At 38.8% G+C, this 21,661-nt stretch overlaps 1 protein-coding gene across 23 annotated transcripts in view; it reads right to left on the bottom strand.

Moving 5' to 3' along the window:
- The window catches only part of ANK2 (ankyrin 2), a 379,623-nt gene that overhangs the window by 139,933 nt on the left and 218,029 nt on the right, over positions 1 to 21,661 (bottom strand). For all 23 annotated transcript variants that reach the window (XM_049814665.1, XM_049814670.1, XM_049814664.1 and 20 more), the window contains 3 exons: positions 18,176 to 18,277; positions 4,072 to 4,170; positions 2,480 to 2,578 (listed from right to left, as the gene is read on the bottom strand). In XM_049814665.1, the coding sequence (XP_049670622.1) occupies positions 2,480 to 2,578; positions 4,072 to 4,170; positions 18,176 to 18,277 (300 nt within the window). The remainder of the gene's footprint in view (positions 1 to 2,479; positions 2,579 to 4,071; positions 4,171 to 18,175; positions 18,278 to 21,661) is intronic.

The raw sequence follows: 21,661 nt of genomic DNA, 5'->3' as shown, positions 1-21,661 counted from the left end.
GGTCCCTACAAAGGGACACCTTCCACTGGAAATGCCCCCTTGGCAGCAGCAGCAAAAGCCTCTGAACATCTCCTCCTGCCTGAAGCAGCTACTATCCATCTCTTCTGGTAAATCACAGCAGGCCAGAAAGACACAACCCAAAGGCCCCCACAGCTGGATCACACAGCATTAAGGACTCACCCTCCTGTTCAAGTCAACAGGACTTGTTTAATTCAGATAACGTGGCACAAATCCAGGACATATATATCACAACAGTTTGAATTCATCCTGTCTGAAGGCAACCAGTGAGTAGTACGAGGAAAAAAATGTCCTCCATCAGATTCATTCAATTAATCAAGTGCTAACAATAAACATGTTTAAAAATAGAATACTTTATAAAATAATACCTGTAAAAACAATTTTCAATTCCGGTAGGGTTTTGTTGTTTTTTTTTTTAAATTTAGAAAACTTCATTTATTTTTCCAGCATAAGGAAAAGCCTTTATGAAGACTTTCTGATGGATAATGTTCATGAAAGTATCATTTTTACAATTATTTCTATTACCAGGCTCAAAATCCTAACATTAAAGACATTACTTTATCTTCTTATACACATGAAAAGGCTAATAATTGTATGAAGAAATCATCCAATTAGGTCATTACGAAAGGAGTTTGCTATATTTTTGAGCTATGGAATTACAACATTTCTTATCTGTAACAGAAGTAGAGCATGGGGAGTAATTGACCATCAGTTGTCCTGAGAGAGCTCTTTAGCAGTTGCTTTGGGGCAAAAAGCATAATAACAGAAATATTTTAAAAGTCTTGGAGTCAGGCAGCTTAAAGATCTTTTCAATTTCTCTTTCTGGTTTTAAAAATTAATGAAGTTACAGACAAACCTATTCATTTTATAAACCTACTCATTCATCTCCTGCTCTCTACTTCCTTTACACTGTCCAACATAAATTTGTAACATCAAACAGCAAGAAAACTCTCTACTTCCTTTACACTGTCCAGCATAAATTTGTAACATCAAACAGCAAGAAAACTCTCCAGGTCCCAGTTTCCCAGGTGTGGGCAAGCAAGATGTGGAGCTAGCCAGTCTTATGATGGACTCTGACAAATCAAAACCTTTTACAAACTTGTCTGTGTTCCTAACGATCAGGGACTATGCTACAGAATAAGATTGAGAAAAGCATCTCACACGGGCCCAGCCGTGCTTCCTGAAACTCTCTTCAAAGCAGTTAGCTGCACTGTTAAATCAGATCACTCTCTTCTTGTTCTGCTCACATATCCCAGCCAGATTAAGCTAAGGGCCATTATCTTGCCTATAGACAATAAGTGCTAGGAAAATTTAATTTGAAATTAATCTACCCCTGAAGCGTAACTTGTTTTTCTCATCATCTTAGCTTACACCATTAGTGCAAAAATGGTATTTGTGGTCATTGAATGACGCACTAGGACTCAGTTTGAACACTGTTAGTTAGCTCAATGATTTACTTTGAGAATGTCACAAGCTGACTAGAAGCTTCAGAAAGATGCAGTTTCTTTATCATATATAGTCCTCATCTATACCATCTGTTCAGTTCTTCATAGCTACAGACACAGTTGCCATAGTTAAGGTAGCATTTACAAACATTAATCAAATTATTTATTTGACAAATTGTTCCTAATTTTTAAGAGGAAATAATAGGTATCGAAAATATATGTTAGGATAACTGGTCTATTAATCTATGGTGCTAACAGTGCATCTGTTCATAGGGCAGAGGAGATAGGAAAAGTTAGCTCTGAAAACAAACCATCACCTAGCTAGCCTGCAGTATGTTGTTCACTGAGAATCTAGCACACAGTTCTGAAATCACAGCAGGCAGACAGCTGCCACTGCAGCCTTGCCCAGACCAGGGAGAGAAGTGGCCCATCGGTCAGTATCTGCAACACCACCACGTTCTGTGGTACTTTTTGGAAAAGCACGCAAGCTTCATGTCAATGGAAATAACAGGGATGTTTTTACAGTTGGTTTGCCTGCCAGGATGAGGGAATTTCCCCAATTCCAAACTTACAATTTAAATTCCTTCTGATCACATAAAGAATGAATTCAGAAGCCTGAAATAAGTTATATGCAAATTTTTAGCCAACAAATAACCATGACAAGCAATTGTATAAATCAAGTCTTTGAGAAATTTTCTTCCTTGTTACTGCTCACCAAATTCAACTCAAACATATGATGTAGTATTTCTCCGTTTTTAGTAATTTCTGAAACAATTTATTAAAGCACACTAGGAATTCCTAAAAGATTTCAGTCAACAACAGTGCAAGTTCCTGTATCACACAATGGGTATATAATGACTTCAATTTGTTATTTACTTTTATCCTACTTACCAGTGTAAGCCTCAATTTGATTGGTCAGGCTTGGATGTTTGGAATCATGGCCTAACATCTCCAATCTATCTTATAAAATCTCAACAAATAACTTTTAGAAGAGAGAAGGGAAAATAGCATCATACCTGAGATTGTGCATTAATATTGGCTCCTTCCTTAACGAGAACTTTGACAACTTCAGCTTGTCCTGCTAAGGATGCAATGTGCAGGGCTGTATTCCCTTTCTGTTATAGGGAGGGAAAAAATGAAAGACATTACCATTCTTCAGGAATAATTTCAACCAGCAGCTCTTTATAACATTCATTTTTTGAGTACAAATCTACCTGACAGTTCCAGGATGCTTGATAAACATCACAGAGGATAGAACTGGTAGCTGCAGCCATGAAGATTTCTTGAGTGGTTGTGTAACACTAACATCCTAACATAACTTTTGAGTGAAATTATGGAATGGGATTGGGGCATGGGACAAGCTTCTAGGCAAAATTTAGTAGGGGCTAACAGGTTTTGTCATTCAGATCCAGAGATCATGTCCTGTAGAAGGTAGCTGAAATCTAGAAGTCCTATAATTCAAGCTGTGAATCACATGTAAAATGAGATTTCCCAGTACAAGACACAAAAGGAAGATCTGACTGTTAAGTAGCAGAAGCCAGCCTTTTAAATGCAGAAGATAAATATTTTTTTCCCTTCTCTAATTGGCATAAAATTAAAATGCATCTTTTTGAAAGATGTTAACTTTAAGTAAAGGGATGCACTGCACAAAAAAATAATCTCTCACAAAACAGCAGCAGTGCAGTAGACCACTGCTTTTATAAGAACTTTGTATTTTTCCAGGCCAATCTCTCATCCTGGGAGCAATATTTAAATGGCTTTATTAAAGAATCAAGGTTCATAAAACCAGACCAAAACCCCAAAGTCCTATCTAGAACCTGGGGGTTGTACCAACAGCTTCACTGAGAGGTGACTTAAAGATGTTTTTGAAGAAGGGAACTTGTTTTTCCATCAATGATGGAAATCACAAGTTCAGCAAGAGGCTCTCTGAGCTGAGGACAGGTGTTAACCTTGATGGAGATCCTGCACATCAGAAATCATAAAAAATAAGAGAGTGCCACAGGGACACAGTGGTGGTAACTAAAAGCAAAGGCTGAGGACAGCCAGCCAACCTAGAAACTAGGAGACAAACATTACATCGTTCAAGCCAACAAATGTGGCCCATCACAAGGAAATCAGCACCCACAGACAAACAACATACTGATTGAATGTTTTGGACACATGCATGCGCCTGCCTGTGGAAAGGCTGAAGACAAAACAACTTATCACACAGGTTGTGTTTTCCATAGTGCTCTTGAGTGAAAAGTTTCTGAATATGATACAGTCAATTACCAATTTTCACAGATTTGAAAAAATCTACTATTTTGAGCTATATTCACTCTTTGTATAACAGCGACCTGTCATTAGAAATAATGAAAAATCTGGCATTGTTATAACCTTTTAATGCTTTCCCTGTAAACAGATTGTACAAAGAAGATAAATCTTCACTTACTACCAATGAGCTTCAGTAATGAACATAGACCCACAGGCCATAAGTGAAATAACATTTTAAATATCGGTGAGGTATTTATATTATTATCTTATTTTGTACTTTTTTTTTCTCCTGAATTTCTCCCATGTATTTGACTTTTTATTTTTGTGAATAAACTTACAGACACACTTGAATTACCTTAGTGGCAGAATCCACAGCTGACCCTCTTTCCAATAATTCTTGTACCAGTCCCACATGGCCTTCTTTAGCCGCCAGGTGCAGAGCATTGAGTCCATTCTGTAAGCACAAGGGCCATATCAATTACAAATATCAGTTCTGAAGATACACATTCCTACCTTACCCTAGTATAAGAAGATGATTAGTAGCTGGAATACTATTACATCTCTTAGCTGACTGTCTACATAAGTCAGATACTTTGGACTTGGCTATTTAAGCCAAGGCACTGTGTGACAAACTTCTCCAATAACATTTTTCTCATAGCAACAAAGACATCAAAACAAATCATATTTTGCAAGTATCCATAAGAGATTCCTTCCTTTCTGTTTCGCATTTCCCCACACTACTACCTTGGGTATCTCCACAGAGCCCATTATTACAAAATTTGAGTGCATATCTGCCTTCTCTGTACTGTAACTTTATCTAGCCCAACTGAGGTATTATCGACACAGAGAAAACAGGACTTAGACAAATTTACACAGGATGTGTCTATTCAGTCAGGATTATTCCAGGCTGATGTAGCTGTCCTGAACCCTGGACTCCTCCTCTCCTCTGGGATAACTGGTATCAAACAGAAAACCAAAAGCACAACTAGGACAAAATGGCTGTCGATTACATGTGGCTTGCAAATTATATTGATCCTTGACTTAGTACCTCTGCTGGTTTGTGATGAGCAAGTCTTCACTAAACTTTGAGGTTTCATAACCTCATTCAAAAAGGAAAAGAAAATTAATGAAATAAGAGCTAGGATTTTCAAAAAAAGCAACCTAAGAAAGTTAGCATCTAAATCCTTTTCACATTAAGTAGGAATATGATACTTTATCTCTTAGAAATTCCAGCCATGGAAACAGTATCTCCCTCTTCCTAGTATCCCTATTCCATCCAAGGGAAAAATATAAAATGACAGTTTATTGTAGATGAATTGCCAACCTGTTTTTCACAATCCTATGGTAATTTTCATGGTACATCAGGCAGGCGACAGCAACAGATACTGCCATTGCCCTCCAGCATTCTCCTGTTTTCCATATTGCAAGCATCATAAGCAATACTCAGGTATTTGAGTAACTTGCAGCAAGTTTAGCAGTGTGTAATTTTTATCACTTTACTCGTCTCCATGCAGTTCATACTCATTTAAATTGTAAAATAAACAAGCAGCTTTCTGGTCTTTTATTTGTCCATCCACAGAGGCGGTTCAAGCTTGTAATTCCCGGTAGGATTTTAAAGCACCTAGCACTTCACTGGAGGCATTTAATGGGAATAGGTCCGATGGCTGCAGACACAGCAATCCAAATGCATTTCTGAAGTAACTCCATTTAATTTTACATTCATGTAAGCTGCTCAGGCAGATTTTGTGGTCAAATTCAGAAGTGTAACTATGAGAAAAGCAAAGGAACTGAAGGAAGGCTACATTCACAAGCTGCCAAAAGAAGAATACCTTTATGCAGCCTAGTAGTTAGGAAATGTTGATGAGAAATGTGGTTTCAAACCCCGTTATGCGGGTAAGGCAGCAGCAACCAGATCTTCCCTATTGCAGAGGAACACTCTTACTACCGAGATGCAGAGCCCAAGGGTGGCAGTAGTGCCGTGCCCTGGACCAAGGATAGATTCTTAGCCAAAAATTATGCAGTTAGGTTGACCATAATGATCAAGATGAGGAACGGTGCGCATGTCAGTGATTTTTTGCAGGCTGAAACCATTTCATAAAGCTCTAATCTTCCTTGGTTTTTAATCTCAGCTGAGTATTAAATAACCATAATTACTACCTACAGCAGTTGAAAGCTTTGAAATAGTATTTTGTGGGGAAACACATAGTGTTCTTCTCATTGTTTGAAAACAAAGACCTGTTCTCATATCTAATCTCACAGATTCAGTCATCAACACTTCTACGAGAGCATGAATGGTAACTTTGACTACTTACAGTTGTATACAAGTGATGTATTGCTGTGACATGTTATTAACCTCTTTCACTCTCTGCAAGCAGACTGAAGTCACCAAACAGCAGAGAACCAGCAGTATTGCATGGCCCACACAAATTATGCGCACTCACATGCCTCTGAATACAAAAAGTGGAGGGCAAACATCTTTTTTAGTTTACCATATGCCAAGTTATGGAAAAAGCAAGGCTCATCTCAGTGCATAACCAGCAGCATTCTCTTAAAATACCTGTATTCATACATCTAAGACACATATCTAAAGATACCACATTAAGCAGCCGAAAGCTAATATTGTTGCATAGACTAGGTGAGTTTCTTTGAAACATATGACTTTTTTTATTCATTAAAACTTCAGCAAAATGAATACATGAGGTCCAGTAAAAAGGTTACAGAAAGAAACTATAGCCTAAATACAGTTCCTAGTGTACACATTCAAATTCCCTAATTCCTTAAATAAAGTAAGCTGGGGCAAGCAGCAGCAGAAGCAAGCACTGCACTTTAAACGTTGAGGGCCAGTGCAACTGAAGCCTTAAAGCGAGCTTTGTTCCTCCATAATCAAAACCAGTGCTGTAATTATTCCCCAACCCACATGGCTGATCCATGCTACTTATGATGACGGAAGCTCAGATTTAATCTATGCAACTCCTCCGTTCCCGTCAACCAGATTCTTGTATTTTAGAACAACAAAAGTTTCTGACACTTCCCTTTTTCTCTCCCAAGCCTATCAAAAAACTTTGGGGGGGGGGGAGATGAAATTAGTTGTCTGCTAAGCAAAACTCTACAGCATAGGGACTGCTCCTGCCCACAAAGCATACCTATACCATAACTACCTTTCTTTTAGAGGCTCATTTGTAATTCTGACTCTCATAGAAGAACATAATACTAAACCTCCTAAGCTTGGTTCTTCAAGTGTTTCACTGGAAAGCCTGATTTCCCTCAGTTCTTTCTCTCCTCTACCACTGAGCTAGCAGCCATCAACGTTTTGTATCCTGTGGAGTGCTACAAACGTGCACACATACCACTACTGCTCACAGCACTTACAGTGTCACCCTACATATTGTCACCTCACCGGAAAAGCCCACAGATTTCTTGTGCATCATAGAAATCAGCAACCTTTTCTAAGCTAATCAAAAGTCAGTCACTTTTTTTCCCCATAAGACAGGCGCTAAGTCTCACTGATATAGTCTGAAAATCACCCAAGGAAGTCCATGCTACTTCTGCCTTTGTATTCAGTTGCGTTATGGAGTGATCCTCACGGAATGGAAGTTCGTCAGCTGCTGCCCGGTTCAGCATCGATCATGCTATGCCATTTACTCTTTCTGGGACATCACCCAGATCGCTACTACATCCAACAGCAATAATGGCTTATACTATTCCTGCCTAACCCTGTTATGTCAAAGCAAACTGACCCCACAGAAAGGCAACTTCTTGGCAGAGCTCAGGAGAGAGCATGGCATGCAAGCATGACCACCAAGGCAGGGCAAGGCCAGGATTGCTTCTTCTGTAGTGGTATTGACTTATTAAAACAACAAAATGCAGCTGCAGCAGATGTCTAGCATTACTGCAGCTTCAGTGACAAACTGCCTAGCAAAGCCGCAATATGGGCACAGTGTGAGCTTTTATGCCCTCCCTTCTAAGCTCAGCTGTGACAGGTATAGACAATAACCTGGTAGTCCTAGAAAGTTTTACTTACCTTCTGCTGGTGAGACTTAGTAAGAAGTATAAGGAACATAAAAATGTATAGATGGGGGAAAGAAGGTGTTTGAAGGAAGTGGGGAAAAATTCTTTATACAAGTGAACATTTGCTTGTGTTACTTCAGTATATAATGATCTTGGCACTAAAGAAAACAACCTTTGTTAATTATGATGATTCTTAGTTCCCTAAAGTTTACTTTTGTTTGAAGGTATTCATTAAAAACTTAATATCTTTAAGAACGGTAGGAAGCAAGAAAGTATATTAACAAAATTAACCCTCTTTTTTCCTTCACACTAAGAGTCTGACCCCTTACAACTCCCATTGACTCTGATGAAAATTGGGATGCAACACTTTCCAGGAAGATTTGCCAACATTTGAGTTTGTAATTACTCTTGCCTTTGACACACAAGGTTAGAATGGCATTCAAGCAACCTACAGAAAAAAACCCATGAAAGTCAACAAAAAGAGAACAGTACAAAAATCTATTTTTTTAAAGTTTTGACATTCTCTTGAATCATGAAATTTAATACACTTATATGAAGTCCCTTCCACTGATGCTGTGTTCACAGACTTCTTGTATATGTACCAACAGGCCAACAGCAAAGCGTAAGTTACAAACACAATGAAAATTAAAAAGCTATTGTGACTAATTCTACATGGTCGTGCTAACTCCTTTACATGTTTTGCCAGAGTTAGGAAGGCATCTGCACTCACCAGTAGAGGCTGAGACTAAAAAGCAATATCATAGTCTTTGCTGTAAGTCAAATACTTTTCTCCATCTCTTTAATAGATGTCAGTCTAAGGTTGCTGCAAAGTCTCCTCTGAATAAATCTCTCAGTGAAGTAAAAAGTCCATGTGGTCAACCTCTTTTCAAGAAGGATTTGGGAAAGGGCACATTATAGAGCTGGGCATGTCCATCTCAAGTTCAACAGTGGACAGTTGAAAAAAGAAAAATAATTTCAGATTATGAAAATTCTCCCTTTATGTTGCTTTATAGCCTATGGATTCATGAAAATGAATTAACCTACTGAGTGACATCAACACGCGATACTGTCGACCTCATTATGACTACAGTGCTACTTCAGTCTATAGTTAGCACTATTGGGAGTATTAGCTGCTTTCCATTTGGACCAAATGAGGAAGTAATTAATAGCTGGTGCTCTGTCTTGCTGTAACTGAAGCAATAAAGACACCAATCAAATTATAAAGAAGCCAACAAAACAAGAGCAAAAGCCAAACATATCTAAGTATTAAAGAGCCTGGGAGCTGGAGCCCCCCCCGCCCCCCCAACTACCTAATATTTCAATCCTTTTCTGTTCAAGGTGTCAAACTTCACATACATTCCTTGTGAATACAGAAGACTTCAACACAAATGCCAAAAACCATCAGTTTTTTCCTTTCAAGAAACTCTATCACCATGAAAACTGACAAGCCTCCAAAGACAAGATGGGGAAACGTTACTTTATGTTGCCTTTTAGATTACCAATTCTGTTTCAAAACAGAGCAGACAGCTGATGAACCCGTAGACTTGTCAGATTTGGGGGTCTAACTTCTGCTAGAACTGTGGGCTGCACAAATGCTTACTGTAAAATTAAAGTTCATTTTGCTAGTCAACATTTTGAGCATTGATTCAGAAGCAAGTTGTTTTCTCTTGCTACATTAACTAGAAATAGCAACCACATCCTAAGATAACTACATTTGAAACATAAGGAAAATAGCTTTAAAGGAATCAGAGATTTCCAATGGCTATCAGGTTTTCATCCTATAAAATACCAGTAATTAGATTTTTTTAAAGGGACTGTTTTTAAAACAGGGGAATTTTGTCCTCTGACATTTCTAGCTCTCTCCAAAAATAAAGAAATTATTTATGATTTTCAGAATAGATGATGGTGATTGAACTCAGATTTAAGTGAGCAATTCCACAGTAATTTAACTTGCTATGAAGGTAGCATTCAACAAAGCATAATTAAGCAATAACTAATTATTAACTGCCTAACTATATTAATAACTGTAACTAATCCCTGTATTCTCTATAACCAGAAACATTAAGTCCCATCAGATTTTTGAAACAGTTAAACTGGGGAAATACTTTGATTATCTATAAAGACAGATCTCTATGAAAACTTAGGATCTGAAAAACAAACACTAAAACTGAAGAAAGCAAGCATCTTCTTGTCTCATCTCTGTGCAGGAAAGCTTACTCTTAACATTATGTACTGGTTTCTGAGATGGGATCTAGTCTAAAAATAGCATTATACTGATAAAAAAAAAAAATCCCGCTATAGAAGGCTTCATTTTTGAAAGAGCATTCGGATATATCGCTCTTAAAAACAAAATACACCTCCAGTGTTTTGCACAGAGTGTGTTAGCTTTTCCCCTTAAACAGCTGGAACAGAACCACATAGACACCCCATTCAAACCCCTTGGAGAAGGAGGACTATCTCTAAGGCTGCAGTAGCAGCTGCCATGGCTTATTCACCATTCCCTAACCTCTAGAAGAGGAGTTTGCTCCCACTCCTAATAAAATTTACAATACACCAGTGATGCTTAATCAATAGAAGCTGAGGGTCTTAGTTATCAACAAGCTTTGTGAGCAATTTTATAGGGCACCAGAATCAGAGTTTGCAAGAAGCTGAAGTGCCTGTTCGTGCTCAATGGATTGTGAACGCTAAGAAATTGGGCTCACTAGTCCTGATGAGGTAGGATGCCCATCTCGGTTCATTCTTTGTACCTCGGAAATGTCTTCAGAGAAACAGATTAGCCAGTGCACAGACAGAAGTTTTTCCTAGCTACCAGGGCTGAGACAATCCAAAATAGAGATTAATTCTATTCATAGATCTGAAGGGGTTATTTTAGCACTTTTTTTGTTTTGTACTGTTTGTCAAGAGCTCAAAACACTTCATACAGTCTAGAAAATTCCTGAGTTAACCCAGATCTCAGGTAAAATTACTTAATTAAATCATGTTAATATGGGATTTTTCTGTTCTGCACACTAGTCAACCACTTTTTTCTACCCTAATAAGTGCAGGTATATAAGTCTGGCTTTGATCTTAACCACAGTGCAAATCCACAGACCCTGAAAGCTGGTGGTCACGCCATCTATCATCCAGGAATATTGTATCCATTTCAAGCCTCTAAGAAATTACACAGCATCTATTCTGATGTTTGCATTCATCTGGCTCTGATTTCACCTGTACAGTGGCAAAAGGAGCTCTGCCAGCCAGCTGCAAATGGGAAGCGCCTTCCACAGAAGATCAATCTGAAACAACTCTAGTCATATTCCTCTCACAGCAAGCAAGAGAATATGAACACTGGAAAAAAATTTGTAACGTTTCCAAGTAATTATCATATTAACTGTGCTCTGTCCTGGGGGTGATCCTTTTTGTTAATATTGGTGCTTATAAGCAAAACATAAAATTTGCTGGATCTACTTGAATATAAGAATTTGAGTCTAGATTTACTCTCCCCTAACTGGGGAACTTGAAGCTTGCCAGGTTGTATCCCATATAACTCAGCAAGTGTTTTTCTCGACAGTAGGTCTTTCAATGGAAACTTTCTTCTAGACAGTAAAACAAGATTCTTTCTATATGTGTTCAATAAGCAGCACATGGAAAGCCCCAGTTCTTACCCTGCTCACCATTAAATTCCTTGGCACAGGCAACAGAACTGCTCTCACTTTTGTGTCCTAACTTCCATTTGACACATGCCTACTTCAATCATCTGCAGCTTTTCTTCAGCAGGGAAGGTAATGTCTCAAAATATTTTAGATTATTTCCTTTCTTATTCTTCCATCTACTCTTTTTTCAAAAATAAATAGTGACCACAATTGTGGGGTTTATAATTAGTTTTGACATTTATCCAGCCTGAATGTCAGCATAAAAGTATCAGAAAAGGAGCAAGGAATCCTATGCAGGCTTTCTTGGTGATATAGATAACATTTGGATAGTATAAAACTCCAGTTCAGGAAAACAGCCTTCAGACTAGCATTTAACTGCATACTTAAATTAAATTAACTAGGACTTAAACATAGTTTTGAAATTGAACATGTAGCTAATCTTCCACACTATTAAGGACTTGGAGATCTTGAGAATACCAAGAAACTTTGAAAATCTATCCCTCACACCCCAGATTCCTATGCCAGGGCTGTCTCTCTGTGCACCTGTGCCCAAGCCCCCAGGCAACGTGACACAGCACAGCTTACATGCTGTCCACGCTAGGTCTCCCTACAGCAGCCTGGGCACCTCACACCACCTCCTGCCTGCAGTCTTCTCCTGGTCCCATGTGGTGCGCCATATCCCAAAGGCACAGCGTACAGCATTTGTTTTCTCTGGGTGAAAGTTCTTGAAATAACATGAATTCTGTACCTCAGGCTATAAAAGAAAAGGGATTTTTTTAAATTTTTTTTTAGCACAACGCCATGAGTAAGTTGTGCACAATGTGGCTCACGGCCTGAGACAAGGCTTACAGGATCCACCTTTGCTCAGATACACTGGGGCACTATGAGGAGCCGCAGCACCTCCAGCACAGGCTTTCCCTGCTGCATGAGGAGAGTGGTGCCTGCACTACTCCTAGGTCTCATCTCGGAGAAAACCAGCTGCTGTATGTCAGAAGGAGCCCGAGAGCCAACTAATACATGTACAGCGTGGATTACTAGGGAACCAGGACTCAGGGGTGAAACTGGGGAGGCAGGTCATGAGTGAGCATAGGCACACTCATTATGTTCCCAAATGTAGCCAAAGCACAGGAGTTTTTCTTATAATTGTTATGTGCAGGGATATGGGAGTATAACCAGGGATGCTACACCAACACCACCTTTCATTAATAGTTGTTATGCACAGAACCCCTGCCCAAGACAAATAGCACAGTCAATGTATATTGGGGCAGCACGTTCACAGTCTTTTCCTCTGGTCCCAACCTTTCCCTGAATAACTGCATCTTTTTACCAGGAACTCCTCCTCTTCCACTGTTAAGAGTCAAACAGAACAAACTGTGCTGCCAACAAGTTGAACCTGACGCTGTAGGCTGTGAAGGTGAATAGTCTCTGAAATTTCTATTTAGACAGTGCACTGAAATTTTAGCCCATCTCATGATGCATGAGTTACAAAACAAAGCTAAAGTGACATTTCTATTGAATGATTTACTGATTTTAATGCTGTTTAAAAACAACCTTTAAGTGATTTTACTTTCAGAATTCATAGCCATTGTTCAGTTAGTGGTCATTTTGATTAAATCTGGCTAAGAGTTCGGGGAAAGCTGGACACCATACAGCCTGAGCTTTCAAGTCTGCCTTCAAAGAAATGCCATTGATTTCACTAGAATGTCAAGACTTTTTTCAGGACTGATGCAGACACTTATTTGCGTATTTATTTTAAGTCACAGTTACAGTCCTATTAAATTTGATGGCAGTAGTCACCTAAATGAGTGTTGCTAATGTAGGTCCCTAGACTATGAAGCAAGAGTAATTGGATTTATATGACAGACTTGCAAAAGAGCCAAACTAAAACATTCTATCACATTACAGTCATATCAATAGTAAAACTTTAACAGTGTATTTTTACAGCAATAATAACTTTCCTGAAAGGGAAGGTAGTATTTTAAGCAGAAAATCTAAGTGCCTTTTTATAAAAATACATAAAACAATTCATGTTATTGTTAAGATCAACCAATGATAAAAACATATTTAAGCTTACACTTTTCTGAAACAAGGTAAAAAAATCTGGCTACTCTCTAACCATCTGAGGGTAATTAGAATTGCATTGCTAATGCAAGTGAGCTACAAGATTTTAATCTGCTTGGACACAAGTTAGCTAGTCAGCTAAAAATAACCACCCACTGAGTGTTTACTTACCGGCTGAGATCTCACAAAAATAGCAAGGGAAACCTCAGACTTCCGCACCTCAGGTCACAGAGGATCAGGTGCTTCACATGGGCTGGCTAAGGAAAATCAACTGGCTGACCATAATGCTTTCAGGGTGATAAAGTAGTGCATAATATTTCTATAATGCCCACACTGCCCAGTGCTCTTTCTACTATGTGAGTACACGTTTTAAATTGGATTTAATCTTGCTCTTGGTGGAACAATTACCTCTACAGTTCCAGCAACTGCTCCTAAGGGAGGAGACTGGCACTGTGGAGTGCTAAACCTCCTCCCGCTTCCTTTGAACTTCAAAATGAAGAAGTGTTTTAGAACCCACTGAAGACATATGAGATCATGCACTAACTACTATACAGCTGTGAAAAATGCTTTCTAAAATTTTATGAAGGCCCAGATAGGATTTGGGCATTTAGGCAAACAGCAGACCAAGAAAGTCTCCATTAGAACTAAACCACTGAAGTCAAGGATGCACCAGAAATGTAAAAAAGACAGTTAAAACAGTACAAAGTTCTTTCTTATAATAAAAGGTTTAGGGTATACCACAAGTAAGCCAAGGGAAGATGATGTATTGTTTTGAGTTTGTGTGGCAGGCTTCTTGTGTAGCAGGGCAGGGGCCGCAGGGCCGGCTCCTGTGAGAGGCTGCTAGAAACTTCCCCGGCTCCGAGTCAGACCTGCCACTGGCCAAGGCCGAGCCCATCAGCAACGGCAGTAGCGCCTCTGGGAGAACAGATTTAAGAGGGGAAACCTGCAGTAAGTGGTGGGATTGGAATGTGAGAGGAACCCCTCTGCAGATACCGAGCTCAGTGGAGGAGGAGGAGGAGCGGGTGCCCCGCAGGCTGTGGTGAGATGGCAGGCTGTCCCCGCCAACCCATGGAGGGGAGTGGGGGAGCAGATGCCCACCTGCAGCCCAGGGAAAGAGGAGCCCACACCAGAGCAGAGGGAGGCCCCCCAAGATGGCCGTGACTCCACAGGAAAGCCCACGCTGGAGCAGCATGTGACTGAAACTCGGCCCGCAGAAAGGCCCCATGACAGGGAAGTTTGTGAGGAACTGCAGCCCATGGAAAGGACTCGCATTGGAGAAGTTCGTGGAGAACTGCCTCCTGTGGGAGGGACCCCATGGTGGAGCAGGGGAAGAGTGCAGAGTCCTCCTCCCCCTGAGGAGGAAGGAGCAGCAGAGGCAGCGTGTGAGGAACCGACCCCAGCCCCAGCCCCTGTTCCCCTGCGCTGCCGGGGGTGGAGGGGGAGAGAACCAGGAGTGGGGCTGAGGCGGGAAGGATGGGGGGAAGGTGTTCTAAGGTTGGGTTTTACTTCCTTATAGCCTTGTTTTGGTTTGATTGGTAGTAAGAAATTAAATTGATTTTGTTTCTTCCCCAAGTTGAGCCTGTCTTTTGCCCGTGACCGTAAAGTGGGGAGTGATCCCTCCTGGTCCTTGTCTCGACCCACAAGCTTTTCTTTGTATTTTCTCCTCATCCCACCAGGACCGGGGCAGGGGGGGTGGAGTGAGCGAGCGGCTTACTGATGATTTTTTTACCAGCTGGGATTAAACCATGACATGTACGAATACTACCTTTAAAAAACTCACAACTCTTTCTGCCCCTTCAAAGTAATCCCTTTACAGGTTTCTGAAGCAACTTACTAATAATTTTCATACAAGTGGCCTCCAGATATCAAAGAAGAAAAAAAAAGGTTCATTTCTTCACCAAGGTTTCAGAGATATAGTAATTGCAAATCAAATTCCAAAGACTGGGCAATCTGCCATTGTTGTGTTGCTGGCAGGGTACTATTCCAGAACATACTCCCCAACGACTTTGTTAAAATTCTTTCAGAAAAATGAAGGCTTACAGTATCATGGAGGATTATTGCTCTTGCCACCAAAGCAAACCCATGCTTTTGTAGCATTTCTTTGCTACCAAAGAAATCAACTGCTTCTAAAGCCCACGTTCGTATCAGAGCAGGAAAACAACTCAAGCTTTCAGTCTGATGATTGACTTGGAAAATGTATACCTTTCACCTTAGTCATTCAAAAAAACCCAGAAGTGCTGTTTCAACAGTCTTTTTCCTTCTAGCTGTCCTGGAGAGCAATTTATTAGCTGTCACAGCTTAATGGAGTCACAACATAATTTCCTTACTAATACCAAAGATAAATGCAGCTTTATTTCCTAAATATTTTACTTATTTATCATAGGTATGTCCACGGCAACTAGCAGGTCAGCTTATAGACACAATTTACATTAGAAGCCACAACTGTGTCTCACGACACAGTAATGAAAACCTTGATTATTTTTTGATCTTAATCTGAAGAGCAATCAGAAGCCTTAAGACAATATGGGTGTTTTCTCTATACAAAACCTAAAATAATATTTTTTACTTCAATTTTTTCCACTATCCAGCACCAGTATATTCCATCCCTACACACTTCCCAAAGGACCGAGAAGGTCTAAATGTCTTATACCTGAAACGTACTCTGCCAGAAAGGGAAATTTTTTTATTAAATCAAATATAAATGTAATGTGAATGATGGGGGGACATTAGATTCACAATGGAATTATCTTTCTTCTCTTCAGTAAAGCACATCCTTTCCATCCTTTTTCTGTCGTTAGGTTATTTACTGATACTTAGATGATACTTTTCACCACAAAATAGAAAAAAACCTGAAAACCCTGATTTTAATATATTATTGTGTACAAGCAAATAATATTTTAGTACTAAAATTTGCTTGCTAGAATATTAACTGAATTATCTGAATAAAAAGGATTAATAAAATACACAGATAATGTGCAAATTTACCTATTTATTTTGCTAGCATTTGCTCTCTTTAGTATGACTTATTCAATTGCTATTACATTCGCCCAGCATTCACATGAATTTAATGAGCAAGCCAAGCAATAACAGGCCCTGAAAAGTAAGCATAAAACTGAAAACACAGACCACATTTCTTTATTTTGGAGAAACATGTATCAACATATTGGAAATAGGACCAGGATAATTTACTTAAGAATAGTAAAAAGTTTGTTACAAATTTAGACCTGTTATTTCTTTTTTTAAGTTATTGCTATTACTATCATATGAATGAGAGTGTGTCCTGGAAGAGAACGCTTGCTCTAGATATGATAGAAACCCAAGACTCTAAAAATGTCCCTGTGCTACAGGGCTTAAACATAACACACTGAATATGAAAAAAATGACTTTACAAGAAACTTCTTCAGGTGACTGAAAAATGTTTTGCAACTCAATTTTGAAATCCACTCAAACAGTACTACATTTATCTTTGCAAACTGTTGGCTGGAAAATATGGTGAGTCTCCATCAGCTTGACTTCTCTTATTTATTCAAGCACACCTTACTTCAAAACTTCCAAGCAATGTCTTCACATATAAGCTAGCGATACCATTTTTCATACACAGCTTTCAACTTCTTCCTTGGCTCTGCCAAGGATGCCAGGCCATACTGCCCTTTGGACAAACATTTCCAACAGGAAATTTGGAACTTTCTTTTAAACCCCTATACCTGTGAAGATGCCAAAAAAGAGGTCTCTGAAATAGCTTTAAAAATAAATAAATAAATAATCCCAAACCCTGACAGGTGGCATGCTGTAGAATTTATTAATCACAGTCATCTCACTGCCATCCTCTGCTCATCTGTCAATTTGTTGTAATACGTATTGCTCCTCAACTCCTATTTGCAATGCAAGTTCTCTAGAGAAAGGCATATCTTTCATTAAAATTAAGAATACCCATTAAATGGGCATGCCTCATTACAATTAATAAATGGATACAGTATATAAACAGCAATAACTAACAGAGAAAAAAATATGAGTGTTGGCATAGTCCCACTTCTCCAGACAAATAAAAGAATGAGAGACTCTCCGTATGGGAAAGAAAACTGGCTAACGGGTGGGCCTCAGCTTTCCATGTCTTCTGTTCAGACAGAGAGTTCAATCTCACTCTCTCACAGCGATACAAAACCAAGCAGACTGGGAGTGGGGTGGGTTTTGCTGAACACAGATGTCTCTGGCCATCTACACTGTAGCTTTCTACAAAGAAAGCAACCAGAATTACTGAGAACCTTCAACTTGATATCCAGGCATATTTTATTATAGTATTTACCTGTATCCAAAGAATACTACGTAATAACTTCCTGAATTGGAACTTCTTTTTTTTTTTTTTGCATAACTTGAGTATTTTGAAGAATGCAACTATATTTAGTGCTCACTGTTTCCATTGGAATGGAACTTCACAATAGCAGGTCCATTAGTGTTAGACTACCAAAGCATACCTTAAGTTTTGATCATAGGTACTTCACTAACATATATCCATACCTGCAGGACACTGGCAAGAAAGAGGAGCCCAAAAAGGCTTACAGAAAGCTTTACTAAAAGCAACACAATTTTATAGACATTATCAGCTTCCCGTAAAAAGATACCACTGAAGAACAAGACTGAAAACATAGCTTGCGGTGAATCAAAACATCTGCATGAATTAACCTAGCCTGAAAAAAACAGGTTTTGAGGGGGGAGTTGTGCAACTCATTCCTGCAAACTTCTATCCTTCAAATATCTTACCTGATTACATGTGTTAATATCTATTCCACTTTTCAGGTATTCCACTACTTTATCCAGATTGCCAGCTCTGGCAGCTCGGAGAAAGCTTGCATTGCTGTCAGACTGTAAAAAGATAAGAAGAAAAAAATTCTCTAGTTAGCTCCCACTTAAAAGAGAGTACAACTTCAACATTAGTGAAAGGTTTCCACATTTTATGCTGCAGGAGAATAAAACTGTGAAGAAAACTGACTTTGCATGATATCTGCATTAATTAGCATACATATACTTGGAGAAGGCAATACTGGCACAAAAGAACTGCAGACCTGTCAGAGTGAGCAAACTAGTGCAATAATTGCTGAAGTTCAAAATTAAGCATGAACCAAAGGAAAAAAAAAGAAAAATCATTGTAACTGATATTAGCAACAACAAAAAAATTAATGCATCAACTTGCTAGCCATAGTTTTCTGTTGTTTTTTATATATATATATATATGCTCAAAACTCTGGAAAATAATTGACCAATCCTATTATTGGCTATGCTACTTAAGAAAACATACGTTGGCATTGGATTTGTACTTGGCATAAAAAGTTGCATGACTACAGTGCCTATTCATGTACACACTGGCGAAAAAACAATATCCAAGAGCAAAAAAGTCCAATGGATATATTTTATCACCTGTGACACAGAATTGGGGCATGCTGAAGAAAAAAAAAAAGAAAAAAAAAAGGCCCCACAAAACCAGGCAGCGCTGCAAGTGTAGCTAACCATAGAACAAAGCAGATGAAGTACTCAAGCCTGAGTATCTAAATCCAGGATAATGTTGTAAACACGCTCACTCCTAAACTGCCTGCATTCATACGTTTGCATTTAAAGCCCCATTAGCATTTATAGGTTAAAAAAATAAAATAAAATCATGTTTTCATCTTTCAGCTACATTGTGGGATGTACTGTTAAGCAAGGGAGCGTGAAATGTGTCAGCCCTCTTGCCTTTATCTACAGTTACGACATGAAATTACATTGGCTATTTGAAACCAGCACATACTTTGATGTTCACCCACACGTGAACCTACTCACAGGTAAATTGGCTACTAATTCAACTGCAGATACCAAGAGAAAAAAAACAAAGTCACGCAACAGAAGTAATAATTAAACAGAATAAGCATTTGGGAATGCACGCAGAGACAGTAATAATTTTCATACTTAAAATAAATAAATAGAGGAGTGAGTTTCAAAAAGCCAATAAATAACTGTAAAAGCCTGTTTTGTGGGGAAGTGATTAGAGAGGTACAGGAGGGCATGCATGTTATTGGACTAGTACTTGGCGTTCCACTGAAACACCTCCAATGGAGCATGCTTCTCATCTAATTGCACCTCCCTGTCAGAAACATCAGGTGAAAGCCATTCTTTCACATCACAAGAATATCCTAAAAGCCTCCCACTTTCAGCTTATTGATACTGATCAACAAAGCAATTTATTGCAGTCACCCAATCCATTTCAATGCATTTATTTCAATCACCCTACTTAACATACTGTACTAATTCACTTCACAATCCCCGATTCCAACCTATTTTAATCTGCAACAGATGGATGTCATCAAAGTGATTCTTCCTACAACTGCGCTACATGCCAAGACAAAAATATTTCCTTTTAAATTCCTTTCAGCAAACTTCAGCACATTTTCCACATCTTTTACTGTTAAGAAAACAGACTATCTTTCTAAACACGCAGCAGGGTGAAGCGGAAGGTAGTGCAGGAATACACGTTGACAGAACCCTTTTATAGCTTTAGGCTTCAGTCAGGCAAGCATTTGGATGAGGCTTCACACAGGAGCAGATTCTGACAGGTACTTGAAAGAGATCCCTTTTAAGATCTAAGGATAGCTATTAGCACTGCACCATCTCCTGCGATGCGTATATGTGCGTGAAGACACAAAATTGGATTTTAATGTTTAAATGTCCTTGAAAAATCAACTGTCTTGGTAAAAACATCAACGAAGAACAAATATTTGAGTACATGAGGAGTAAATCTGGACACTCCTGAAATTAATGGGAAAAGCATCTTTGCCCTCAATAGGACACACATTTTACCTTCTTTTTCCCCATTTTTTTTTCATGGTTTACTACTTCAATAATTTACCATGGCAAAACAGCAACCAGCTGTTGTTATACTTTTAAAAGCTTAGGGAGAACGACGCAACAAACGAACATCTACAACTTCTGTTTTATTAGGAATGAATCAATCATCACTTGCTTTTCTTTCATGCAGAGTAACATGAAAGGCTAAAAATGTTAAAGTCTCTCCATTATTGCTGGAAGCTCAGATTGTAGCTAAGAGTATATGACTACATTCCATTTGTTTCTGGTTAAGAAGACGCAAGCAGCGCTTTCCGAATAGATTCTCACTTCCTTGATTCATACTTTTGTTATCTCAAAATTAAACTCCTGCAATGCACATCACTTCAAGACATATTACGTACACCTGAATATCGATCACAATGTGGAATATGAACTTCTTGTCTACATGAGGAGTTATTATGAATTAACTCTTCATAATTAACTCCTTGTACAGGCACTCTTATTCCAGAAGCATCTCTTGTTGTGTAAGTTCTCACTCTGAAGTAACAGTGCCTGACTGTGAACAGAAGAGGGACAAAACTGCTAAAATCCCCGTGAAACACAATGAGATCTTGATATTTCATTTAGGTGCCTTTGAAAATCCTAGCGTACATGATCTTTCTTTTTTTATGAACTTTCTCACTGTAACATGTATTAATCTCATATTAGATGAATATGATTGTACCCATCTCTTCACAGTCTGTGCTCCCCTATTTCAGAATAGTTTCTCACAGACTTGCATGATCTCTTTTATATCAAAACTTGAACACACAAATTGAAGACAACACAGCAATTCAGCTGCTTCATATACAAATTCATATACTAGTGAGCACTTCCATGAAATACTCAAAAGATTCAGCACTGCGTTTCAAAGCTTAGAAGTCCTAGAAGTTAGGAGTACTCAGATCTGTATTTTCTTTCCTGATCTGTCAACTCCAATTTTTCAGTAGGTCATCAGTAGTTTGTCCTTTCCCCCATTCTTTTAAGGCCTTTAAAAAGCATTTTTGTCTGTACTGCTGTCTCTGCAATTTACTCACTTTAGCACATTACGAATTCAAATCCGTTTTGACAAAATTGTCTCAGTAGTCAACAGCAGCAGTTTTATGTAGTCTTACCATGCTAGGAAGCTGTGATTTTTTTATCTGTGGGCTCTTCCAATTGATTCAGTAATTTCATGACATACTTTGTTTCCTCACATGTAGATTTTTAGTTGAATTCGTGATGAATTTCAGTGGCACAGAAGCTGGCATATTGGTCTTTACCAGTTTTTTGACTGGTGAAGACAAAGTGTCAACAAACCATCATTTGAAGATACTTTCTTTACAAGAAAGAAGATAATAACATGGAGCCAGAGTGCTTCGCACTTTATGATACTTATCATCTCTTTCTATG

The sequence above is a fragment of the Accipiter gentilis genome, chromosome 12 (genome assembly GCF_929443795.1).
Source record: "Accipiter gentilis chromosome 12, bAccGen1.1, whole genome shotgun sequence".
Lineage (NCBI taxonomy): Eukaryota > Metazoa > Chordata > Aves > Accipitriformes > Accipitridae > Astur > Astur gentilis.
Note: the sequence above shows the minus strand (reverse complement) of the source record. Positions and strands in the feature narration are given on the sequence as shown.